Source organism: Protopterus annectens, chromosome 4.part0, assembly GCF_019279795.1.
Source record: "Protopterus annectens isolate FY-2018-M chromosome 4.part0, PAN1.0, whole genome shotgun sequence".
In the NCBI taxonomy this organism is placed as follows: domain Eukaryota; kingdom Metazoa; phylum Chordata; order Ceratodontiformes; family Protopteridae; genus Protopterus; species Protopterus annectens.
In genome coordinates, this window is record NC_056733.1 from 371390641 (window position 1) to 371411104 (window position 20464).

The window sequence follows — 20464 nt, forward strand, 5'->3', positions numbered from 1 at the left end:
TCATTAAAATAAATGGGGCTACGGATTCTACTTTGCAGACTTTCCATCTATATAAATATATTAATGAGCTTATCTGCTGATAATAAAGTTAGGACACACATTTGTTGCCATTGTGCTGAATGGAACATTACTGTTGTCATTGATACTTTCACAACCAGGTATATGATACGCCAAAAACGAATTTAAACATCCATTTTGCTCACTAGGTCTTACATAGATGCATACTTTGTCTCTTTTATCAAATAGTGATTACTCAATACTGAAGTCTCTTGAATATGGCAACTTTTGTTACAATATAAGCAAAAAAAGTAACAAATAGTTTTTGGATTTCGTTATGGGTTGGGTGATTATATATCAACGTTCCTTTTCTTCTTGCAGCAAACGACACTGTATGTCTGACACAGTACATGAATAACAGTTTTAAACGCCTATTTATTTATTCATCTATTTATTTGTGTATGTAATGATTTATTTATCTTTACATATGTTAACATTTAATAATGACTAGAGGTGTGAGTTAAAGGCTCATAACCGTGTACAGTAAGAGAAATTATCCGTTTGGTATAGAACTTTTTATGTGGAGTTTGGTAGAGTGCATTTAGATGTTTAACAATCAAGAAGAACAAATTAGTAGAAGCTACAGACATATTCACTTAAAGCAGGATTAAGAGAGAAGAAGGCGGAATGTGCAGAACTGGATAAGGACAAGAACTGTTTTCTCCGTCTTTGAACACCTTTATATCCACTGCCGTGTGTTACTCAATTCTTTTACTTAGGTCATTCTGCTACATCCAGGAATAGAGAGTAGACGTGATTTTTGTGGGGTGTTGCCGTATTTATTCAGATCATATCTGTTTAGTTTAATGAATTATGTTTTTAGTCATACGATTATGAGCTAGCATTTTTATACTGTGCAGTATGGCTGCCGTTTTAACTATATTGTTATGATTATTATTATTACTGGTGAAAGCTTGTGCGTGAAGAGTAGTCGGGTTTTGTGATTTAGTGGGCTTATTTGCAAACTAACTGTGGAATTTTACGGCTAGAGAGACAGCCAGGCGGTTAGATGTATTTGTTATTGTCGATAACAGTTCAACGTGTTGCTTTGCTTGAATCAACCACATTTTGTGTGTATATTTACAGGTAACTCTTCTGCACAGGACGCCTGAAAATTTATGGATTACTCATTATTTTGGTCCGTCTCAATAATATTGGAGCTTACTTGTTTCCATTAACCAGAAACAGATTGTTTTAATGCCATCGGAGAATCTTCTCAATACAACTTTGTATCTACAGGTGGCAAACTTTATGTGTCTGCTGACAAAACATATTTCTGTGGTCTTCATTTATTTCGTTTTGTAGCGCAAGTAAGGATACACACCTCTAACTTAGTTAAAAAATCAGAGTAGCAAGGAGCTAGGGTAAATATTAAGACAAATAGGCATGCATCTCAGCAAATAGGATATGTAGGACTATCGAGTAAGTCTAATAATAATAACAACAAAAACAGCAACAACAGCTTTTTCAGGTGTTACGGGCATTCTTGCAGTATTTGTTTATTTATGCATTTATTTATTCATTCATTCATTGTCATTTTACTTGTTATATCGGCTAACATTTGATGCCTATTACAGGGAATGGAGGGCATAAAAGTGATTTTACACGAAAAAGACCTTTGGTTAAAGTTTCATGAAGTCGGCACAGAAATGATCATCACAAAAGCTGGAAGGTAAGGATATGATAATTTGGTGAGCATACTCCGAAAGTTTGCTGCTGTAGTAAGAAGCATTGATTTGCTGGTGTTTAAACGCTTGAAAGAAACAGAAACAGTTTTGGTTTGCGAAATAGAAACAGATTTGGTTTGAGTAATATAATAAAGACTGTTGTAGATATCTTCATTGATAAGTTAAGTAATGTCTGGCTCAGCTAAGTGGCAAGTCTTTGTATTTAACTTCTAAAAAGGCACGTGCAGATTTAGTCGATTTAGTTTTTGGTATACCAGTCCCTCTTTATATATATATATATATATATATATATATATATATATATATATATATATATATATATATAAATTCTCTGTTGTATTCAGTTCTTAATTCGCTTTATTATCCAAAATTGTAAAGTAATATGTAAATATGATGAACGGATACAGTACAAATCTGTGAAAACGTTTAAATAGTGCAACAAAAGGTACATTGCTACCCAGTCCGTCAATTACATCTAATAGTTATTTTTGCTAGGCATCAAGTCGTGAATGCCCCAAAGTGAGGATGATAACCTACTAGAGAATATAGTGCTTTCTCAACATTAAAGCAGGTCTACACACATTTAGTTGTAATTGCACTGTGCAGTGGCATAGCGTAAAATGCCATTCATATGGTTGTTTTAATGGTTCATTTAATTTTCAGTATATATAAAATACGCAACGATTCTGCTAACTCCACGGAAGAGCCCCAGTAACATAAATCAACTTTCATAAATTTTACTTATCTGTGTATATATGCATATATGGATTGATTGATGTAAAGATGTAAGGATTTGTCGTCCTGGAAAGTCCATCAAGGAAGTCACAATTATCATTAGAATCTGGGGGAGAAAAGCTCCAGAACCATTAAAGTACTTAAAGCCATACATACAAAAACATATTTGTAACTGAGGCAATATATAGTAGCATGCAGTATGATTCAGAGCGAGGTGAAATGAGATAGTTTATGTCATGCATACACAGTACACACTAATTCTGATTTTATATTGATTGCAAATATATTTTTGAGAAACTAGATCTGTAAAGTGGTATAAGATTGTATATACTGAAGGGAACTGTCTTAATAAGTTGTTGGAGTCAACATCCTAAAACAGTAAATCACGTATAACTTTGTATGAAACTGGGCTGATTTTTCAGATAGTTAATGGCTGTAACGAAGGCACTATATATTGGTCAAGGATATGTAACTATTTATCTATCTTTCTATTTCGCCGTCTGTAGATGACATTTATAAGAGCGAAACCTCAAAGTATCGACAGGTCAAAATATTGAAACCTTTTTAATGCAGGGGAGTCAAGCCCCATCCAAGCCACCCCCGTTAATTATATATACCATTTCCGGGACCGCCCAACAATGGGGAAAGAGCAAATTCCCCTTTTCAATATTTTAAGTTTTCAACAGTTTGACTTTATATCTTTCGACTTTTCCATCAATTGAATCACACACACACACACACACACACACACACACACACACACACACACACACAAACATTTATGTATGCATAGTGCAGAGATATACTGGGATGTATGAACACATTTTCAGACACAACAAACTATAAACATAACTACCAAGTAGTTTATAAGGTTAGGAGGTGTACAAAGGACTAATAAGTAATCATCACATAATCAAAAAGTTACATTTGTAAGACTAAATTCTTTAACAGACTATAGATGTAACACGTTTTCAACGATCCCGTACTCTTCTTGCATTTGAATTATTTACTTAGCGGGATGAAATGTATTTGTACTGCTTCGCGGTTATCATATTAACTGAAACTTTTCAACTAAGCAACCATTCTGCATTTTATAGATGTCTGTGTGCGCGCTTTGTGAGTGTGTGCATGTGTATGTTTATTTCTCAAAGTTGTAGCAATGCAATGTATTATTGCTGTACTCGGTCGAAATATAATCTATAGATGTATAATAAAGAAATTTTAAATTTGTTTAAGCCTCGACAAATGCAATATTGTTACAGTTTATAACGTTTTTGCTTATTTGAACTTCTACTAATTACCGACAGCTGTAGTTTATGTATTTATTTGTTTGTGCATTTCTCCTTTTACTATCTAGACGTATGTTCCCCAGTTATAAGGTGAGGGTGACTGGACTCAATCCAAAAACCAAATACATTCTTCTGATGGATATTGTGCCAGCTGACGACCACAGATACAAGTTCGCTGATAACAAATGGTACGAAATATTTTCGGATTAAATTACAGATCGACAACAGATTGAAATTAAATTGTTCAATACCTGACACCATTTGTGCATTTATGGTTGAAAACAACAGATGCGTTATACGCATCACCCACTTGTTTATTAATAAAGTTTGCATTTAATGCCAATTTTAGGCAGATGAAAGCAGCCATGCATTTAAAACAGACTGCTGGGTCAAACCAGTTAAAAGGTGCACAATTTCAGCCATTGATGGGGAAAAACAGAGCAAAACAGGAAAAAAAAAAGTACGGCGTCAATTAACATGAGATCTGTGTGTGTGTGTGTGCGCGCGCGTGTGTGTGTGTGTTGCGCCCAGAAAGAGAGATGAAGAGACTGTCTGTGTGTTAATGAGAATGGGAGAGAAGTTCAAAAAGGTTTCCAACATTTGTTCTTGAACTAGGCAGGCCAGCATAAACTGTGGAAACTAATAAACAAGTTTCATAAATCTGGGCTTGAGCACTGAGTAAGACATTGCTTTCTTGTCTGAACAGCTTACAACTTAGAGATAAAGAGATACTAGATACAGATATACATGGGGGAGGGGGGACTGAGACAAAGACAAGGAGAGAGAGCGAAAAAGACAGAAAGTGTGTGACTGCGTGCTCGCGCGTGTGGGTGCCTATGCGAGTATGTGTGAGAAACACAGAGATAGAAATTGCAGGGACAGCCCTCTTTTCGTATTCATATATTCAAGGGTGTAGCTAGGCATACTCAGTGTATTCATTTTTTTCCGAGAATCTCTTGGAAATGTCAGCACTCAAGAAACACAGAATATTTAGAACCGCGTAAATGAATATTTGCAGTATAGAGTTATACAAATAATTATTGTGCAAAAGGAATACACATATAAACCTAGCTTTTTATTAATGTAAATGGTAACAGTTGAAAATAACGTGCTTCTTCTTATATTGAGGGTTGAGTACTTTTTAAAACTGATAGGTGGGTAATGGGGGCAGGAAAATTACGTCTGAGTACAAAATGTAAATCTCTGGCTACACTCCTGCATATATTTGCTATGTAGTGAGATTATTTTAAAACAAGTGTAGGCATATGAGCAGTACCATTATCTAAGAGTTTCTTTAATTTGTTCTTATACCTGTGTGCATTTTGCAGACTTCTGTCTTGTTTTAATATTTTAGTTTCCTTCTTCATCCTGCTACATCATTTGTCATGGGACGGGTTAGCTTGTCTAGTATGTGACAGGGTTATTCCACCCTAGTTCACTTCATCCTGTCTGTCATTTCTGTGTATGTGCGTGTTTGTGTGCATCATACCTTTCAAGTGTTAAGATTTTTGCAGAACGTCCGGATTTTGTACTCATATTTTTTATCTGTTCCACATACAATTTGACGTTTTCTAACAAATCGTTGAGGGCTAACGCCACTTAATAACACACATTTGAATTCCAGACTTCATATCATTCAGAAAATGCATACTCAAGCACAGCCTTTTATTCCAACAACTTTCTAAATTTATAGGTTCAATATTTAAAATCTGTCCATATTTTTCGGACTTTGTACCCCATTCATTTTGGCTTTATCCAGATTTCTTGCACTAAGAGGTTGACAGGTATAGTGTGTTTGTGTGTGTGTGTGTGTGCGTGCGTGTGCATCATACCTCTCAACCTCTTAGCGCAATCTGGACAAAGCCTCACAGAATGGGGAGACAAAGGCTCAAAAATATGGCAGATTTTAAATATTGTTCTAATAAACTTAGAAAGATGTTAGAATAACAGAATTTGTCTTAGCATGCATTTTTCTGAAGGATATGAAATCTAAAACACAAATGTATAACATTATTAAGTGACTTCAATCTTCAGATAATCCCAGCGATTTGCCACAAAATCACAACTTTTCTGAGGAACAGACCAAAAATATGAGGCAAAAACTGGAGATTCTGCGAAAATCTGTACAGTTGAGAGGTATGAATTGTCACTGTGCATTTGGGGGGAGGGGGGGTATGCACACAGACGTGCACACAGGCACAGATTAGATAGCTCTATAGAACGATGTATTTGTGACGTTACGTTAAGTTTTCTTTATCTTTTAGTTTTAGTGTTTGCTTATGTGAACTCTGAACTGTTGATGAGGTGACAGTACCCTCTTCGACACTACTGAGCTTTCGGTGTATAATTTAGAAAGATTTCAATCACTTTAACTACACGATCTCATAGCACCGTGTAAAAGCCTGTATTCTGCCGTGTGATTGTCTTTGCATAAGACTTGTGTCTACGTTTTCTGTTCAAAGTAGTAAATTGTGATTATTTTGGATTTAGGTCGGTAACAGGGAAGGCAGAACCAGCAATGCCAGGCAGACTTTATGTTCACCCCGATTCACCTGCCACTGGGGCCCACTGGATGAGACAGCTTGTCTCTTTCCAAAAACTCAAACTGACCAACAATCACCTTGACCCCTTTGGACATGTGAGTAATGTTTCAAAATGTCTCCAGTTTCTTTGTGATTTGAAAAGGTGGCCAAGTTAGGCAATGGTAGAAGATAGCTGATTTGTAAAATCTGGAACTGTTGCTCAGCATAATGTTAATTTATAAATTAATGACGAGAATTTGATCTGTATGTGGGTTTACGTGAATTTATAATAGAAGAATGCACTCATTCCTCAATGGCCTGTTCATCAGTAATTATAAAAGACAACTTTCACAAGAGCGAGTCAAGAAACATACAGAAGTGTCTGATATTGAACTATATCTTATTACTAAATACTTTACACGTTTTGTCCTTTTCTACGAAATTTGAAAACTCTGACTGATGCATATAAACGTTCAGAATACTCATTGACTAGTATGGCTTGCTTTTGTTGTGATTCAGAGTTCACACCCCTGCAGATTGTCTGAGAATTAATGGGGAGGGAGGTGGTATGAAAAATAAATAAATTGTGCAGCATATTGCGCACATTTTAATGCCTAGTTTTAGATCGTGTTCAATGTGGAAGTCGTCGTGAAAGCTTTTAAGAACTGACTACTAGATAAAAAGAAAATGGGCGGAGGGAGGGTTGCTGAGACGAGAAAGGAAGATGGTGGAGGAGGGGTGTATATCAGCAGTACAGGTTCAGACACAAATTATAAATTGTTCACTTGGTACCGGAAATCAGTAACTACCAGATGCTAAAAACAAAAATACCATAACCGTACCTATCATCTTCCACAAATCCCTCGTATAACAATTCCATATTCAAATTTACGAACTATCAGAGTTTAACTTTTTTTGGTATGCTCCGTACAGTTATTACTAAAAGTAAATAAATACGAAAAAAATGTAAACGCCTGGCGTTTCCCTTGCCCTTAGCTGTGAATTTCTGGGTGTATGTATCCGAGCTGCAAGACCCCTAACCTACAATCTTGTATGAACTGTCATTTGCGGATTCTTGGATAAGTTGTAGTAGCTCAAAGCGTAAACTTGTGTTTGGATTATGGTTATTATTATTCGATTTATTAAAAACACTGAGCATTTAACACGCTTGCATGTTCAACATATTTCAAGCTTACTAATTACACAGAAAAATAAACAACTACCATATACATATATATATATATATATATAGGTACATAGTGTACTCCACCAACTCTGCATAGCACATTGTAACAGATCGAATCTAAAAAAAATGTTTCTTTTCAAGTTTCTTAAAGTCCTCCTAACACACATACTATGTAATTGTTAACATATATATATTCTGCGAATGTATTACAACCATTACAACAAACAAATAAACAAATAAATAAATACACACACAAATGAATACATGAAAAAATAAAAATACTGCTTAAGGTAAAATGCGTATGTTCTTATGTGACTTATAGAGAACCTTCGAGTAAGGAACGTAACTTACCAAAATGCAATAACTTAAAGACTGGAACGCTTGGAATTGATTTAAAGGCCAAACGAGAAAAACGCACGCATAAAGGAGAGGAAGACATCTGATATTATGTTCTAATATAATTTGTCCTCGTATTCCGTTTGTTAAAGTCAACCCTTTATTAATGATAAAATACTCTGCATAAACATGTGCAAGTTATTACACCATTTTAACAACAAATTGCATGTTCCACATTTTCTTTCATTTCAGTTATTCTCTATTGTGATTTCATCCCGTTTTGTTTGGAAGGCTGTTATTGCACTCTTTAACCATTAAATAATAATTACTTCGCTGAGCATACCGTCTATATGCCCACGTTGTATGTTTTCTAATTTCCTTATTTTTACTTGCTTAACTAGAATGTTGTTTGAGTTTAAAAACGTTAACATTCTCTTGAATATGCGTAGACTTCCACTGCTGCACAATGTACGAAACTGATCAAGAGTGTATAGAGATGGGTCTGCTAAGACACCAATTACTTGTCAGCCTGTTAACTACATTACTTCATTTTGTTCTTTGGGGATGCAATCACAGTTACTGCTATGACTAGTATGGCGAGTTTACTACTGACGGGTTCCGTCTGCTTGCCCAAAATGAATAGGTCTTTTGGCCATGGACTCAAATAAGTCATTAATGCCTTTGTGTGGCTAGAATGCAAAATATGAGTATGGCTGAGCTCGACTGGGGCATGTTCTGCATGCACACTGTGCTTTTCAGCCCCTGTAACAACTCAATAGTTATCTGGAATGTGACACGTTTTGTTTGCAGTGGTCTCAATGCCCAATTTACGAGGAAAAGAAAGTACAAAACCTCCAGGCATAACGAGTCATGCCGCCTTGTTGGAAGGATAGACCTCACTACTTTTCTTTCCAAAATTAAAACTCACTTTTCTGAATCATTCCTTGTATTTCACAAAACTACATTTCACAACCTAACACAACTCGACCAGTTACAAGTTAAATTTAATCCCCCTTTCCCTTGTGGGATTGCTGCTTTGGTCTCAGTTATATTACAGGACGGGGTGTTGCGGACCCTCATACAAGCAAGGAACTGTGTCTCATTGAAGAAAAAATGGCCACACTTTTGTGAACCGGTAGTTATAGCAATAATGCACAACGGCTGAGGAATTATATTAGATTTACTTAAGGAAACTTGGTTTATCCAAGATGGCAAAACTCAAGGGCATATCTCTCAACTGTCCAGATTATTGCCTAATATTTTCTTCTAGTCTTATGCAATTCGTCGTTTTCTGGCAAACTATTGTGGACTGAAGTTATGAAATAATGACAGACGTTTGACTTTAAAACTTCATAACTTTCTAAATTTATAAGAACACCATTTTAAATCTGTCCTTTTTTGGACTTTGTCCCCCATTAATTATGGCTTTGTCCAGATCTATGGCATTAAGAGGGTGAGAGGTATGCTCAAGGGAGTAACTGATGGAAGAAAGCAGGTTAAATCCATACGAGCAACGATGTCGTTATTTGCTGCATTAGACTGGATTAAATAAATAAATACATAAATGCATGCATGCATACATACATACATACATACATACATAAATAAAAGGCATCTTAGGTTCTTTGCTGCCAAATAATACGTTGATATAATGTGCTCTGCTGAAGGTAGAAGTATCACAGCACTTGATTTAATTTTATGTAATTGGAAGATGTTGCCCAGCTTCCATCGTCGGTGTCTTGGTTTTGACATGTTTGAGTCTGTGTGATTATTTTGTAGATGTATTTATTTTTGAATAATAACCTTGCAACACATTAAACATTTTAATAAATTCTAATACACCCATGAAGGCATTTTTGTTAAAATTCTCTGAAACGTATTACCTTCCCATGGTAGGGTACTCGCTACCCTAACATATTTTACGTAATTTAATATGGAATAAACCAAAAACAAACAACAATAATTCTAGATCAGCGAGTCGTTATTTCAGCAATTAAATCAAATTAAGCTTATTTATTGGTTGAGGGTTTGGTTTGTCCTGCAAAAAATATCGTGCTACAAAGAGAGAAATACCCTGCTTTTAACATTAAAAACGGTGCTAAACATATCCTTTGGTAATGAAAATAGTTAGCAGCTGTCAATCATCTCTGTGAATTAGTCAGGAGCTTTTCTTTAGAGGCATTGCTACTTGTCTTGTGTCTTTACCCGGTTAGGGGTCGCCACAGCGGAACTCCGGTCCGCTAATGATTGGCAGTTGATTTTTACGTACCAGCTTGCCAGGCCTAACGCACAACCTTCAACGAATCACGCATGTCTCCACGCAGAAGACGCTCTAGCTGAGAATCGAACCAGACCGCGTCTTGCGGTGAGACGATAACGCTACCGCGGCACCACAACCGCGGGTCATTATTACTATCCTTTAGAATATGAATATGATAACGACTGAATTTAAATCACGTTTATTAGGACTGATTTTCCTAGTTAAAAGGAGCCAGAAAAGCAAGTATTCGTACTTTTATTTTTAGGCGAGCATTTACATTACAACATAACTCCAGTTCTCTTCTGGAATCATGGGCAAATCCAATAATAATAATAATAATAATAATAATAATAGACACATTTAAATATTAGTACTGTTAACTTGAGACGTTGACAGCATAAGAGGATGTGCATTATCATGCATTTTCTAAAATAAATGGAGTCTGTAACTCTATATTTTTGTCATATTTATTAAATGCATTCCGGCGCCTTTTCTTCCTAAACTGGCTGTTTTAGGAGGAATTAGAAGGGAAAGAGCAACATTTTGAGACAAAACAGGAGAAAAAACAGAAAATCAGGAATATACTAGAGATGTGCCTTACAATGATCCACTTCCTTGATAACAAATCATATGAAAAACGTAAACATGAAGAATTAGGTGACATTTGAAAGAAAGTGTCTGCTCTTTTAAGTTCAGCAAAGTGTTAGGAAAAATTACACTGGCACTATTCTGCTTTTTAATTTTTCTTTTTTTTTTCCTTTTTTTCCCACGATCAGCTATAACTTTCACATTCTTTAATTTTACAACCCAAACACGTATAACAATTTGATTATATGGTTTTGTAGTTATCTGTTTGATATAGTATGGTTACATTAATTAACTGAATAACATCTTTTCCAAGTCCAGCTTCCCAATGTGTGATACATTTTTTGAGAAAACTTGATGATCTGTCAACAGTTTGGAACTTTGTGCAGGTTCCACTTTATGCAGATGGTGTTATTTTGCTTCTGTTTAACCAAGTACAGAATCCATTCCAACATACCTAAATATGATGTTGAAGTTAATGGTAAAATCAGTTGTTAGAGGTTGTGTAGTTTTTGTTTTGAAATACAAGTACTGTTTGGATCTGAGTTGCATTTGTTCTCAAGGACTCTTTAGTTATCCACACTTGTAAAGTTATTAAAAGTAAAAAAACCTAGCCAAGCTAGAGTTTTCACTGGGCGATACCTTAAACCTCGTATAATAGAGGCCCATGGGATATATGCAAATGACCACTTAAGAACATCCAAGTGTTTCAGTTGTATGGCTTCTGAATGTTCTCGACTTTTTCGTTTTTAAGTCTTTATGGGCAGATTCAGGCCCCAAAAGTTGGAATATTGATCAGAGAAATGGAGATCACACACAATTTAACTATATGGAATCTAACTTAGTTTTTTTTTATTTTAGTAAAACGTTAATATGCAATTCCCACACCGAATGCAATCTTAACTTAATTGTATATATTTTTATTCCTTTCTAAATGGATACGCCTTTTGGTGCCATTTTACTTCTCTCGTAAATTTGAGGTAACCTAAACGATTATTACATCGCATTATGGGTTTTTACATAGTAATTATTTTTTTTCTTCATGTAGGAATGTGATCTTTAATGCTGCATATCGATGGCTGCTATGGTACCGAACAATTTTGAAATAGCTGCTTGTTTTTAGACTGGTTGACTAGTTACATTTGGCAACTAAGGTGGAGCACTGATTAACAAGTACGTTTTTCAGACTAAACCTGGGGTAGCTGTCTGGTTAAGTGACATATACAGTAAGGCAACTGGAGTATGAGTTGCTTTAAAACTAGTTGACATTTTAGCTAGTAAGGAATGGGCAGATAGGAAGTAACACATGCTATGGAAATTCTGTAGGAAAACAGTGCCACATCAGGATATTCAGTTCGAGAGTGAAATGTTCAAATGTGACATAAAAAATGCATTCTCTTAGAAAGAGTAGGGCAACTTGGAATGTAAGTGATGGGAAGACAAATGACAGTGGAAGAACGCTTCTAACACATGTAAGTTTACTCAGGATGTGTGCATCCAGAACAGTGACAGACTGACTGGACTATCGGGCTATAACGATGCTTATCTAAACAAATGTTTCAAGTTTGTGTCTCTAAAACATAACACTAAATACGGCTATGCTTTCAAACAAAAAGTAAAAAAAAAAAAAAAAAAATCAAAACTAGACTGGCACTTCATGCCCTCCTAAATCCACATTATTTAGAGACTGGGTTGCTAAAACGGAGTTCTTTGTTTTTTCAAGAGCTATCGGCACGCAGTTTTGGAACCGGGGTGCCTGCCCTTTTGTATGTACCTTGTCAGAATATTCAGTCTGGGTCACAGAAGATTCGATGTACCTGACGTTAAACCGCTTGTCATAATCCTAATTGATAGTAGGAGAACATCTTAGTAGCGATGGTTACAAATCAAAATTAGTAAGTTGCAGTGGATCTGTCTTGAAGGTCGGGGTGATGGGGATTTTTTTTTCTCAGGGCACAACTATCAAATACGTTCAAAGTCTTTACCCTTTGCTTGTAGTATTTACTGACGGTGATTATTGGAGAGTTTGTAGACAGAGAGACGCTGTTAGTCCCGCCAGCTCTGCGCCATCCGAAGTCGCTGAAAGTCTCGTTTACTTGTGAGTTTCTCTCATCCCAGTGGCTTAGGTAATTGCTGTGACATGCTGGTTAGTTAAAGACATCAGTGGCAAACGATCTAATGATTTTTAATCTCATTACATCTACTCCAACTGACAAACCACGGGTTCAATTTTTACTTTGAAGTGCAAGTATTGTTTGGCTTTGGGGCACGTTTGTTCAAGAGTTTGGATAACCACTTTTCCAAAGTATGGCGGGATACTTCTTACACAAGATCAGCGTGCATACTTGTTGGTGTTTCTGATTTGTTATCCTTTTTTGTTAAATAGTTTAATAAACGCAGTAGTTTTGCACGTTTCAGTCTCCGCGTTTATATCATCTGTCCCCCGTACTCTGCAATTTTAATTTATGCATGAGAATATAAGCTGTATATAAAAAACAATCATACTTTATTAACGTTTCCAAACAAACATCAAGGAATCAAGATTGCAGACTTGAACAACCACCACCAAAATCAACAAGACGATTGAAAGAGACCTACAAATAAAAGTTCAATAGTTTAGAAAAAAGTGAAGGAGTGTAGTGATTACGGAAACATTGCTTTTTTTCTGCTTGTTTTATATGGTGTATTTCTGTTAGATTTATTTCTATAACTTGAACTGTTTAATATGCAATATTCTCGACAAGCTGTAAACGTTAAACATAATAAGAGGGTTCACATAAGACTAATGACTGATCAGAGCTAGTTGCCACATTTTTTTCAAGAAAAATGTAAACGTTTCAGAGAGTACCGTTTAAAACAAATTAATATTTGCATAACATTAACCCCGACCTATATTCACGAAAAACACTGCTTATGTAACACTTAAGAAATCAGGACATTTCTTAATGATATTTTTACATTTAATAGAATACTTCCAAGTGATCATAGCGTTATCTATAAATCTATTTAACCAATGTTTAACTTCGTAAAACAGTACTTCTGCTGCGAAAAAAAAGTAAAAGATCTTGCGTTTCCCACATTAAGTTATTAAGTATACAATTATGCCATTTCCAAGCCCATTGAACCACGTTACTTAAGAGTGGTGTCACCACAATATATTTATTTAGTATTTCAGTAATCTCTGGTGTTCCATAAGAATTTTTGTTACTGTCAACTATAGCTCTCAACTATCCATGTCCAAAATGAGGAACTAACTTTACCTCTCACAATGTGGAACCAATGGGCAAAATAAGGAACACCGTGCAAAAGCTTCAAATAGGAAGCTCACCATATGTTTACGAATTGTTTCTGCATACTTAAAATATGTTCTTTTTAATGAATTAATGTGATTCAAAATCATTTAACATGGACATTTGCTAAAAGTTCTTAAGACCGAAACTGGAACAAACTCTTTCAATGTAGAACTGTGTGGAACATAATTTTAATATTCAAAATGAGGAAAGTTTCTTATAATGAGGAAGAGATATGTGTCACACAGATATGTTTTTTGCATGACATTTAACTTCTTTCAAAAAAAAACATTATAATTGCTGTTGTAGTTGTTTAGTCATCCAATCCATCATAGGATCATAGGATTGTAGGATCATATGAAGTTACTAGGCTATTGGCCCTGAGGTCCTTACAAGCCTAGCCAAGAATTTACCCCATATTCCAACAAGTCAGCACTCTATGCCACTGTCCAGAAGGGACATAGGTGGAATACCAGAGGTGTATTTTCTGTTCCCCATCCAGTTATCCAGATTGCACTTAAAAAGGTTTAATGAAGTACTCTGCTTTTCATGGAGAGGGGAGTCTATTTCACAAAAGGAGGAGTCTCTGGGACACAAATCTGTCCCACCAACAAGTCCTATTGATGTCACAAACTAGGCTGAGGTCTTGCCTGTGGGTTACTCGAGTGGAGCTTGACTTATGGATATGCAGTAGTACCATAAGGGCGGGGTCTGAGATTACTTTGTATTCCAGACAGAGATCGCCTCTGAGGAGTCTGTAGGAGACTGAGTAGAGAGATAGGGCTTTTAGCCTATCGGTGTGGGGTACATGTTTGAGGCCCTGGATTCTCTGGGTGAGGAATCTCTGTGGTCTCTCCAGCTGCTGCATGTGCTTTGTGAGGTACATGCCGAAAGGGCATTGTATTCCATAATCAGTCTTATAAGGGAAGAATACAGGGATGTTATGACCACCTTGTCCCTGGATGAGATACCCTTACTAATGAGGTGGGCCCGTGGCTGCTAATATTTTATGTTGTGTCTTTAATAACCAACAGACTCTGCATGATTCTACTGTGACAACTCTTTTGTAATCTTTTAAATATTTGTTTATACCTAATTCATTTTCACTGCATCTTTAAAATTCTATGTGAAGAATCACTGTGGAGCTGCTGCTGTCCTTAAAATGTTGCATGCAGACATACCTCTCAATACATTTAGAGCATAAAAATCTGGACAAAGCCATAAATAATGGGGGGGGGGGGCGGGGACCAAGGACCAAAAATAGGGACAATTTTAAATATTGCTCTTACAAACTCAGAACATTGATAGAAAAGATGGTTTTGCATTAACATTGATTTTCTGAAGGATGTAAAGTCTGAAACCCAAATGCCTGTCATTCTTTTCTGACTTCAATCTTAATGATTTGCCAGAAAGCCAACATTTTATGAGGAACATACCAAAAATATGAAACAAAAATCCGGATATTCTGTAAAAATCTGGAAAGTTGAGCAGTATAGATGCCCAGTGAAAGCCTAGATAAAGGTTACAATCCAGATGCTCCTGTGGGTTTGCCTATCACTAAGTAGTTCTTATCTCCTTTCTTCTGACCAATAAAACTGCCTTCAGAAGTTACATTCAAGTCTTCCATAATCTAAAAAAAAAGAGAAGAGCCCTTATTGTAGTCTTCATTCAGAATTGCACAGCTGATTATCATGCAAGACATAGTAGTTGTAAAACATAATTTAGCTGAAAGAATGAAATATTCCATAATATAATTTATCTATCATTTACCATCTTGGCAAGTGAGTTACTTCTTGGACTCTTTTCAGCCATGGCAAGGGTAAATAATACTCATCATACAAATTTATTTTAGCAATTCATCCAAAATGCTTTAGGGAGGTGCTAGAACCATGAGTTACTCAGAGAACATCAAATATGATCTATCTGTCTGTCTGTCTGTCTATCTATCTATCTATCTAAAACAGCTAAAATAAAAGTGATAATAAAAAGGAGTAGGAGAGGTGAGTGTACTCTTTTTATCACAATATTGCTCTGTTTTGATTAATTGCACTATGGAATCCATATTTTACTTTCACTGAAACTAGGACATTAGCAGCATCATGGTTTACATTTTTGGAAGTGTCCTCTCTAATTTCTGTTCCCCATCCTGTACAGAACTACAGATTAAAACACAGACAATTTTAAAATGGCTGCACAGTTATATCAGTGTTCAGAAAAACAAACATTTGCAGATATACTGTTACAATGATAATATTTACTGGTACAAATATTTACTAGGATTATATTAGACATACAATATACTTCAGTATTTTGCGACAAACAAATGGTTCACTTAAAGTTAATTGATGTTAAAGTACAACGCTTAGCATATTAATACATACTTTCTTTTTATGCAGTTACTAAATATATTTGTTTGCATGTCAGTAATTATCTTTTTCATTTAGCTTTAATAAAATGAGCAAAATGTAAGCTAGCATAGTTTAACGCCCTCTTCAACAAGCCTAATGTTAGCAACAGTTTCTAGTTTCAAAATTAACATATAATTATGAAGTCTGTTTACAGAAAATGTACAAAGGTGTTTGTAGAAGATATAACTGCCTATATGATTGATATAAAGGTTTCTTTCATCTTAGCTACACTTCGGAATATATAATAGACTACTGAAACATGCATACATGAACATGTGCACACACACACACACACACACACACACACACACACACACACACACACACACACACACACACACACACACACACACACACACACACACACTATGTACAGTTATTTATGACACATTTCTCTTCCCTTCATATGTATATTGACAGTTAACCCAAACTAGAGACTATAATAAACAAATTCAGTCCCTTAAAAAGCAATATGTTTTTAATAGCATAATATAAGCTGCTTCTAATATTATAAAACATGAACAGCTTCAAGCATGAAAACCAGTATTTGAAAACAAACCATTACCTCATGACTGGAATACTATAGATAAAGTGCCTGTTTCTGCAAATAGTGATATGTTCTGATGTAAGGAAACATAACCTGCCACTGTGGATAATCACATAAAAAACACTGTTTAACAGGTTCAACAAGCAAGTATTTCAGCAGTCAATCCTGAATAAAAAACTTATATTCTTTATACAGTAAAATAAAACCATGACAGCAAAAAGAAACTCAAATAAGAAGGTCTTACAGAAAATTGTAAATATAATATATAACAAGTTCAATAAGACATCTGTTGTAGTGCTTCATGATTAAATTGTCAAAATTAGCTCGCAAGAAGAAAAGAAAATCTTTTTTGGTTTACTGGGAATAGGCACAGTTATACTGAACATGGTGGCATGTAACCGTGAATATAAAAAATTCTAGAAAATCAAAGTAATGTTCCTGAAAGACTGGTTCTGTGGTAAATTCTCTTACAATGTTTATAATTGATCATAAATAAAAAAGTAATATTTCATTCAATTTAAAGACACTTAAACAGTTAATCTAAAGCAAATAAAGATGCTACCAAGGATTAAAATAGATTACAGAAGTGGGCTTAGTTATCTTGGTTGAATATTAATAAACCAAAAAGTGTTGCATTTCAGTAAAAGCAGTAGCAACCATGTGCACATGGTGGGTGAATCATTCCCAAGTACTATCAGCAGTGTCTAAAAGTGACTTTAGGCACTAAAAGATCTTCTTATCTTAACTTCTGAGGACAGATACATTATATGACTTAAAAGAAAACAAAGTGTCATGGACAGTTTTCAGGAATTTCAAAGCTAAAAGTATTGATATTACAGTAGTCTTATATAGATCAATGTGACTTCTAAGTGACTACTACTTTGAGTTTTAGACCTCCTACAGGAAAATGATATTAAGAAAAAAAAACTGTGAAAGAATTGAAAATAAATCTGGACAAATGATATACATTATGGTGACAGAAGGAAACAAATAAAAAATATATTGCCCGAAAAAAAGCAGAAAAAGAGGAGACCTGATTTTTATGTTAGACATTATTCTCAAACCATGCACTGCATAGCAAACTAGATAAGAACACATACCAGATAATACATTTTTAGGTTGATCAATGTGAATTCATTGGCTGCTACTGTGGTCAAGACACACTTACAAATATGTAGTAGCAGATGACCTGTGTTTCTAAATTGTTTACCAGAAACCTTGTTATCAATGGAATCTGATTTTATAAGATGTTATCAATGAGAGTTTGTATTTTTTTTGTATGTTGTAGTTTCCCTTACTTCCTTATTGGAGTCTGTTTTTCAATTACAAAGCAACTGGTACAGAAAATAGATTAGAGAACATCACACACATCAGTATCATTTGTGGGACTGCAGCTGTAATTTATAGCATGACCATAATAAAATCAAGGGGAATTTTGTTTGCATAGACAACAAGAAATTTCAGCAATATCTTTTGTATGTAAGTGCGTGTGTGTGTGTGTGTGTGTGTGTGTGTGTGTGTGTGTGTGTGGATACATGCATACTTATCTATATGTATATGTATATGTATATGTGGGTCTATCTTAGTTCATCGACATGTCAAAATAGCAAAAACGGATTAACCGACACCAGAATGTCGAAAGTCACGTCACCGATGCCAGAAGATCGATGAGGCAGAAGACCGACGGAGGAAGACACTGACGCTGAGAAGCTGCGATGGGGAAAGGATATGTAAGTATGCGGTAGTGATGGACGATAGGGTGCGAGTAAGGTAAGTGTGCGATGCTGGTGTTTAGTAGGGGTAGGGGTGGGATAAGTGAGTTAGGGTTAGGGCGCGGGTTAGGTGAGTGTGCGAGTAAGGTAAGTGTGCGATGTTAGTGTTTTGTAGGGGTAGGGGTGGGATAAGTGAGTTAGGGTTAGGGCGCGGGTTAGGTGAGTGTGCGAGTAAGGTAAGTGTGCGATGTTGGTGTTTTGTAGGGGTAGGGGTGGGATAAGTGAGTTAGGGTTAGGGCGCGGGTTAGGTGAGTGTGCGATAGTGACGGACCTTAGGGTAAGGGTTTGGGTTAGGGTTGTGGATAGTTGTGTATGTATGGGTTAGTGTTTGTTTGTAAGGATTTTGGTGTGCTTGTGTTGTGTGTGTGGGTGTTGGATAGGGGATGTGTTTTGTTTGTTGGTATGATGTGTCGGATGTATGCGATGTCGTATTTGTGAACTGTCGATCTTCTGGCGTCGGTTAAATGACTTTCGTTGTTTTGGTGTCGGTTAATTCGTTTTCGTTATTTTGAAATGTCGATGTACTAAGGTAGATCCGTATATGTATATGTATATGTATATGTATATGTATATGTATATCTATATCTATATCTATATCTATATCTATATCTATATCTATATCTATATCTATATCTATATCTTTGTCTGTATCTGTAGCTGTATCAGTATCTATATCTGTCAGTCTATCTGTCAATCTATCTGTCAGTCTATCTGTCAGTCTGTCTATCTATCTATCTATCTATCTATCTATCTATCTATCTATCTATCTAGCTATTTATCTATCTACAGTATCTATTTGTATATCGATCACCTATCTTTATATGAATTGCATATTTATGGTTTTACCATCCTTGGTCATCTTGCTGTTCATCAGCTCATTTCTCAACCATCCCAGTCCACAAATATCTGGGATGTGCAGTGTCATTGATCTTGTGAGGGGCATGTCAAACAAAAAGCATTTCTCCTGCAGGCATGGATCCTTGACTTAACAAAGTATGATTGGCATATCATAATATGAGATGATTCCTCTTGACCATCTGCTTTGCAACCCCCCAACACAGTTTTATTAGACCATTGTTATTCTTTATATTTGGTTTCATTAAACATTTTTTTGTTTATGAACATTTGAAGTAAAAAAAAAATGAAGAAGTGGCAAAATCTGAAGTTTGAATTGTAACATGAAGGAACAGCAACAATCTCCACATATAATTTCATGGAGAAACAAAACAGAACAAGTAGTGGTTTGCCTATATCTATTGTTAAAAGAGTTAATAATAAGCTTTAGAATGCATTAAGTATCAACACTGTTTGGTCACATTGCCTTATGTTAATGTGATACTCTGTCCCGATATAAAAGTGGGAAAATGGGTATTGATAGTAACAATTGCAGATATCATGGTGCTCTAAATAGCACAGGATGAAAGCTCCACATTTAAAGCTGGTAAAGTGGGTTAAATTAGTGGTTATGTCAGTTAAGCTCTGATGTAAAGAAATATGATCAAATTTATTAAATTAGTAAATTCAGTAAAAATAATAGCAACATGATTTCTAACAAGTTGTTCTACACACACACACACACACACACATATATATATATATATATATATATATATATATATATATATATATTTTTTTTTGGGTGAAGTGACAGAGGACTGGCTTGCTATTTTATGTGTGTGTGTGTGTGTGTGGGGGGGGGGGGGGCTGACTGGCTGGAGGCCAGCTATCACATTTTCCATTTTGGTATGTGAGTAGAAAAATGGTTGGAAATCCTTTGCTACAAAATGTA

At 35.5% G+C, this 20464-nt stretch overlaps 1 protein-coding gene across 3 annotated transcripts in view; it reads left to right on the plus strand.

Annotated features, from left to right (window-relative positions):
• The window catches only part of TBX5 (T-box transcription factor 5), a 244197-nt gene that overhangs the window by 7443 nt on the left and 216290 nt on the right, over window positions 1-20464 (plus strand). For all 3 annotated transcript variants that reach the window (XM_044068336.1, XM_044068338.1, XM_044068337.1), the window contains exons 3-5: window positions 1635-1729; window positions 3838-3957; window positions 6260-6407. In XM_044068336.1, coding sequence (XP_043924271.1) covers window positions 1635-1729; window positions 3838-3957; window positions 6260-6407 — 363 coding nt within the window. The remainder of the gene's footprint in view (window positions 1-1634; window positions 1730-3837; window positions 3958-6259; window positions 6408-20464) is intronic.